The sequence below is a fragment of the Sander vitreus genome, chromosome 4, assembly GCF_031162955.1.
Source record: "Sander vitreus isolate 19-12246 chromosome 4, sanVit1, whole genome shotgun sequence".
Taxonomy (NCBI): domain Eukaryota; kingdom Metazoa; phylum Chordata; class Actinopteri; order Perciformes; family Percidae; genus Sander; species Sander vitreus.
The window spans coordinates 562,501-570,000 of record NC_135858.1 but is presented as its reverse complement, the minus strand read 5'-3'; the positions used below and the strand labels follow the sequence as shown (position 1 = coordinate 570,000).

Below are 7,500 nucleotides of genomic sequence, written 5' to 3'. Positions count from 1 at the left end.
CATTACTCAACACACTGAAGTTCGTTGCGTTCAATAACTTCTAATGTGTTTTTCGCCGTGGCGGCCGCAATAACAGACTAACCAGCAGAAACATATACAGGTTTCATACTCCATATACAGCTGTGGTAATAATACAGGTTTCCCTCTCATACTCCATATACAGCTGTGGTAATAATACAGGTTTCCCTCTCATACTCCATATACAGCTGTGGTAATAATACAGGTTTCCTCTCATACTCCACAATATACAGCTGTGGTAATAATACAGGTTTCCCTCTCATACTCCATATACAGCTGTGGTAATAATACAGGTTTCCTCTCATACTTAACAATATACAGCTGGGGTAATAATACAGGTTTCCCTCTCATACTCCATATACAGCTGTGGTAATAATACAGGTTTCCCTCTCATACTCCATATACAGCTGTGGTAATAATACAGGTTTCCCTCTCATACTCCATATACAGCTGTGGTAATAATACAGGTTTCCCTCTCATACTCCATATACAGCTGTGGTAATAATACAGGTTTCCCTCTCATACTCCATATACAGCTGTGGTAATAATACAGGTTTCCCTCTCATACTTAACAATATACAGCTGTGGTAATAACAATTACAACTGTAGACAAATGTCAGCAGTGTGGACCGGTGGGGCTGTGTCTGTCATGTTGCAGGGGAGCGTGAGGGAGTGAATGGGGAGGGGGGTGGGGGGCTGCACGGAGGAGAGATCCAAACACAGGCACGGCTTTACAGAAGAAATGGGTCATGTAACGCAACATTAAACCATATCCATACAAACGACATCGCTTCGTTGGTGGAGAGGCAGCGGATGCGAGGGCGTTAGGTGCACCGGTGCGACCTGGGAACAATCTGAGTCCCACCCTTACACATGTTGGTCGCACTCTAGAGCCCTGTTATTACTATTATTCAAACAGATGCATTAGGCGTCTGTGCTGTAGTTTAATTGCTGCAGTATTGTTATAGCAGTATTTGTTATACAGTGGCTTGCATAAGTTTATAAACCCATGCTAAAGTTGACGGAATAAAAAAATCATCTTTTGGAAATTGATCTTAATGCCTTAATTAAAAAAAAAAAAGGAAAAATCCAACCTTTAAGGACACCAGTTATCTTTGTGAATGAATAATGTATTGTAAATAAATAAATGTTCTTCCTTAAAATACAGGGGGCATAAGTCAGTACACCCCTATGTTATATTCCCATAGAGGCAGGCAGACTTTTATTTTGAAAGGACAGTTATTTCATGGATCCAGGATACTATGATCCTGATACAGTTCCCTACCATACCCCCACATCATCACATCCCCTTCACCATACCCCCCCATCATCACATACCCTTCACCATACCCCCCCATCATCACATACCCTTCACCATACCCCCCCCATCATCACATCCCCTTCACCATACCCCCCATCATCACATCCCCTTCACCATACCCCCCCCATCATCACATCCCCTTCACCATACCCCCCCCATCATCACATACCCTTCACCATACCCCCCCATCATCACATACCCTTCACCATACCCCCACATCATCACATACCCCTTCACCATACCCCCCCCATCATCACATCCCCTTCACCATACCCCCCCCATCATCACATCCCCTTCACCATAACCCCCCACATCATCACATCCCCTTCACCATACCCCCCATCATCACATACCCTTCACCATACCCCCCCATCATCACATACCCTTCACCATACCCCCACATCATCACATACCCTTCACCATACCCCCACATCATCACATCCCCTTCACCATACCCCCACATCATCACATACCCTTCACCATACCCCCACATCATCACATCCCCTTCATCATACCCCCACATCATCACATCCCCTTCACCATACCTAGAGATTAACATGGTTGTATTTCAGTTAGTCTAATAGCTGGTTTGATTTGCATTGAGAGATGATCTTATGGAAAGTACCCCATGCCAACGAAATGAAATGAAATGTACCAGAGTCTGGTAGGACCAGGCTACAGCTTCTCAAAACCCCCCCGAAAGATTTGAATATGTCATTGTGGGAACTTTCTGACCCTGTATGGCGTGTGAGGGCACGAACAGACAGGGTACATGACTCTGCTGTTCTGTGTAACGTTTCATTTTACGGGTATTTCACTGACATGTACAATTTATGAAGTCTGGTTATTCATTAGTGTCTTGTTGCCAAAAAATCCCTTACATGTAGTTGGCTTCTCTTCCCATCTGGCTGACTGCTCAGACTCTCGGGGAACTCCCTGTACTTATATCCTAAAACTAATGCTCACAAATCTGCTCTACAGAGAGGTGACAAAGAGAACACGAGGCCCAGACCACAAGTCTTCATTCCCCTGCGGTTCCAACCATTCAGATCAGATGAGGTAATGTGCTGAGGTAATTGTTTGACACACGCACACACACACAGTAACAACTTACCTCTTTGGGATGTGTTGACCACCCCAGGTGATGGAGACAATGTGTTTGCCAGGACTGTTAGGATAATACTCATAGGAGAACACACCGTCCTGACTGGATATTTGCTTCACCGGCTCCTCGATGCCCTCTGAACACACACACACACACACACACACACACACATCAAACAGAGCTGTAATCTGAGTTAAAAGAACATCCTGACATTTTGGAAAATATTTCATTTAGCCATCAGTCCAAACGAGCTTCTTCGCTCAGCATTACCTTCTAACAGTATTTCTCACAAGACTATTTCTATTGAAATTGCATATTTAATGTTACAGCAGCAATATAAATAGTACAAAAACATGTCCTTCATTTTTTACGTTTTCACCACCCGCTAGGGACAACAGGACTGAAACAACCTTTCAGTAAAAATACAGAATATAGAAAACAAGCAAACAAAAAAACCTGAAAACAAATACCAACATACAGAATAGGGGAGTTAAGCAACCAAACGCTAACGCTAACAATATTGTTTACTTCACCCGACACAACTGGTGGCACTAAAAATAGGCTAGCTAGCTAATTAGCTAACTAGCTAATGAATAGATTCAGATCAGGGAGATACTTGACCCAACATTAGTACTTACACAATACCATCTCTTTTTAAACTGTAACTAAATGTTACTTTTTAATGTCTTACACTGCACTGTCAATGTTAACGGACATATTTCTGAGAATTTCTCCAACGCAGGTGTGACATAGATTAGTACTCAAAAAACACAGGTGTGACAATAGATGATCCATTCAAGCACCACGTCTGCGAACTGGTCCAGATGTAGTCTGCGAACTGGTCCAGATGTAGTCTATTTAAACGACGTGGGCGCTGGACGGGAAACTGACAACTGGGTCGGTCTTAAACTAGCAAAGACACTTGGGTCTTTGCGCTGCGCCGGGTGCAAGATAGGACCCATTATGTAGTAGGGGGTCTCTGATCTGTCTCTTTCAGTTAAGGGGTCCTTGGCTTAAAAAAACATTTAAGACCCCTGCTCTACAGAGTAAACTGTACTCACTGGGTCCTTTGACGAGCACTTTCAGGTCTCCACTGCCGGCGTTTCTGGTGTCCACCTTGAAGTCACCGATCTGTTTCACCCTCAACCCCGATGGCTGCAGACCCCGACCAGTCGCCCTACACGACCCCGGCATGCAAGCTTGACAAGCCCGAGAGAAAACACACAGGTGGGAGGGATGAGACACATTATGATGTGGTCGTGATTATTATGTCTGAGTACCGTTACAATTTACTGATGTGGTGAAGGTGAGACGACTCACCAGGCCCCACGTCCACGCTGAAGGGGCTCTTGGGGATCCCCACCCCTCCGAAGGTGACCGTGACAGTGTGCGGGCCCGCCTGGGTGGGCTTGTAGGTGCAGCGATATGTGCTGTCGCCCTTATCCTCCATCATCACCTCCACGCTGTTCTGGCGGCCCTGAGGGTCTCTGATCATGGCCGTCACATCTCCTGTACCGGCTCCTACAGAGAAACGTTAACAAGTCACTTTGTGAAAAAACGTCCCCAGCGTTGACAAAAAGATGCTATAAAAAAATGTGAAACTGCATTTCACAGCTATAGGGAATCAACTTTCCATTTGTAAGAGGAAACTAAGAAAAAGACGAAACAAACACTGAAGCCTGGGCTGCCATTTTGGGGCGTGAATGTGATAAAATGCTGCTCGAGAGCTGAGAGTTGACGCTGGGAAATAGGACAGTGGTGTATCCTCCCGAGCAGTTTTGGGCAGTGGCACATTACTTCGTAAGGATCAACAGTTTGAAATTTGGTGACGCTCCATTACTTAGGCAATTTGCAGTGTCCTGTGGTTGGTGTGGCTGTCTTATGGGAGGTTCAGGGATGAAACTGGTCCAGGACGTATTAGCTTTGCGTATGTACTGGAGGTTAGACGGGGTAAACCCAGTCCGACCTGCCGGGGATTTGATTCCTCCCTGCAGCTCAGGCTGAAAACCTGTACGTTTATCTATACTGCTTCCGTGACAAATCTGCGGGAACCAATCACAAACTGCGCGCTATTGGCGGGTTTAACACGATGACGATAGAGAAGCGAAGGCAAGCAGCTTCTTGTTTACATTCAACATGGCGGCCACAGAAGCGTAGCCAGCCGTTGATGCCTGGAGCAATTCCTACAAAAGAAGGATGTGTTTGCCTTACTATCGACCGGCTTTCGCTCTGCAAAGTACGTCACTCGGATCGTTGGTCTGATTGGTTGAAGGACTGTCCAATTGCGTGCAGAGTCATTTGCAACTATGCCCGTTGATCCCGCCTCTTGTGCAGTAGAAAATCCAGAGCAGACTCCCCAGACTGATGTTCAATCTTAAAAGACTGAGCTTGGTCTGCTGATAGCCAGACTAACTGGAGGTCCCAAAAAGGGAGAAATGTGACTCCCGGTAACTCCAGTTGTCTTACATGTTGTGTTTTCATACCTGCCTTGCTAAAGTTAGCAACTGGTAAGCCTTCTTTAAGAAATTTTTGGTTCAGAGTTGGAGGTGTGTCTGTCTGTGTGTGTCTGTGTGTGTGTGTGTGTGTGTGTGTGTGTGTGTGTGTGTGTGTGTGTGTGTGTGTGTGTGAACCCTGCAAGGACTTCGGAAGTGCTACTGCGTGCAGTCACCGAGTTAAGGCTGCTGATGGTCAGTAATGGAGGCTTTAAAGCTATTGAACGACACTTTTGATGAAGCCGGGCTGGGTAACGTAAGCAATGCAACGAGAAATGTAACAAACCCCGTCGGTGGTTAAGTAATTAGAGGCATAATATGCAATGCTATCCTCAAAAAACTATGTATAGACTAATACAAAATACAAAAAAGTCGTGCAGTCGGACAGCCGGACAGTTTACAGCCGCTTCCAGCAGCCTTCAGGCTGGACAGGAAGTCACAGACGTCATCATGGTGAGTCGATTCTGAACCAATCAGCTGTTGGATCAGCTGATAGCCAAGAGTTTCCCAGCATGCCCTGGGTCTACCTGGGTCTTGCAGTCAGTGGAAAACAACTGCGCAGCCTGCCTCTCAAACTTGCGGCCGCCTTGATCTCGTGAGGTTATCGTAGACCTGGCTCATCTCGAACATGCCTATCAACAGTTTGTGTGACATCACATCCTGTCACTGAGTGATGAGACTTTTTCATTGGACTGAAGGCAGATTTGGCCTATAATCACATCCCTCAGAGGTTGTTTGTGTCTCTGTCTCTGACCTGCAGTGTAGATGTCAAAGTAGGTGGGTTTGTTGGCGATGTTGCCCACAGGTTCGATTCCCAGGCCTTTGACTGTGACCTTGGAGGCATCGCCCAGCGCCTTGTCCACGTTCACCTCGAATGGACTTTTGGGAATTGGCTGGCCTGCAAACATCACCGTGACCTAGGAAACAAACAGTTATCCATCTGAAGACAGGAGAAGTATTTCTGATATATCAACAAAAGACTGTTTCTTTTCTTTTTTCTTACACTAATAAAATAATAATCCTAAAATCCGCTGCACACAGCGATGAAACGCAGGCTTTGATTAACGGCCTTATTCAATCAAACCTAATTTCACAGAATTTTAGGGTCAAAGGAAAAATGCATTGCCTAGTGCATTTAATTATTTTTCTTGGATATGGGAATGGAGCCTACCTTGTGAGGTCCCACGACTTGAGGAATATATGTGACGCTGAAAGTCTTCTTGCCCTCATTAGGCTCCGCATTCAGCTGATCGACACACAGAAAGATGTTTTTTTTAGGATGAGTCATGTGTCACAGTTTTGCACGAAAATATAAAATCCCAGCACGTTTGTCAGTGGGGAGGCGCTGTTCTCTCTAACGAAGACAGAAACATTAAAGGCTCTGACACACCAACCCGACAGCCGACAGTCGGCAGAAAAACCAGTCGGGCTGATCAGTCTCCCCAAAGTCCAAAAAGTGCCTCAGAACACACCGAAGAGACGCCGACTTGAGAGTACGTTCTGCGCGTGCGCGAGACGTAATACGTCTCCATAACAGCAGGCGGCGCTAATCTGTATTGTCGCCCAAAAAATGAAAACCAGAAATGAGGGAGCGTCTCTCTAGACCTGGTAAACACAGAGCACGCTGTCGTCAGTCCTTGTTTTCATCAGAGAGTGGTGATAGTAGTCAAGAAGGATCCTTGTTGTCATTACTCGCTGAACGGAAGAAAATACCACGACTAGTAATAACAAGATACTGGCGTTGGCAGCTCTGGTTTTCTCGTGCACTGATTGGCTAGTCAAGGGTTAGCTCTCCACCAATCAGATGGGTCATGGAGTCTGACTGCCCACTGGCAGATTCAACAAGTCAAATCAGCCTAAATGAAGGCTGACGACTCCTCCGACTGACGACGGCACGTAACACACCGACCAGACTCGAGTCAGCGACCTCGCCAGACTGTCAGACGGCCGATTATCGGGTTGGTGGGTCAGAGCCTTAAAGCCTAACTCTCGCCAAAATGCAACCTAGGGTGTTTTTGTGAATGTACCGGAGTCAAACTGTAGTTTAAAAGCATATTTAGGACGGAAACGCCACTTTTAAGATGGACCGTATTCTGGTTTTTGGGTCAAATGGCCTTTTGAATGGGAGAGCTAGGGACGCTACGATGCTAGCCTCAAAATATCTATTTTTAAACCACTAAGAAGGCTCGACACAACATGAGACTTTGCTCCAAGTATCACCAGGGACTCTACACCTTAACCACAGCACTGACAACATTGGTTGTGTTCACAGAGTTTACTAAAAGAGGTTTTAACGACTTCCTTTAGCTGTTGTTTCCGGCTGCTACCACCTCAGAATGCAACGTAACAGGAGGAGAGGAAAGACGGAAAGCTCCTAAAGCTTAGCTCCATATAAATACGGATGATTCCTTGTTTTGTCGTTAGTGAAACACAATATTGACCTTGTAGTTGTAAAAGGAGCCTCATATAAGATGACATTTCCTCCTGTGGAGTCCGTTCATTCACATTCAGAGATCGCCTATTTTTTGACTGGGAAAATGGCGGATAGCGTAAACAACAACAGC

At 45.7% G+C, this 7,500-nt stretch overlaps 1 protein-coding gene across 2 annotated transcripts in view; it reads right to left on the bottom strand.

Annotated features, from left to right (window-relative positions):
- flnba (filamin B a) overlaps window positions 1-7,500 on the bottom strand; it is a 114,482-nt gene that overhangs the window by 63,121 nt on the left and 43,861 nt on the right. For both annotated transcript variants that reach the window (XM_078247630.1, XM_078247631.1), the window contains exons 7-11: window positions 6,108-6,182; window positions 5,691-5,853; window positions 3,765-3,965; window positions 3,506-3,643; window positions 2,454-2,580 (exon numbers count right to left, since the gene is read on the bottom strand). In XM_078247630.1, the coding sequence (XP_078103756.1) occupies window positions 2,454-2,580; window positions 3,506-3,643; window positions 3,765-3,965; window positions 5,691-5,853; window positions 6,108-6,182 (704 nt within the window). The remainder of the gene's footprint in view (window positions 1-2,453; window positions 2,581-3,505; window positions 3,644-3,764; window positions 3,966-5,690; window positions 5,854-6,107; window positions 6,183-7,500) is intronic.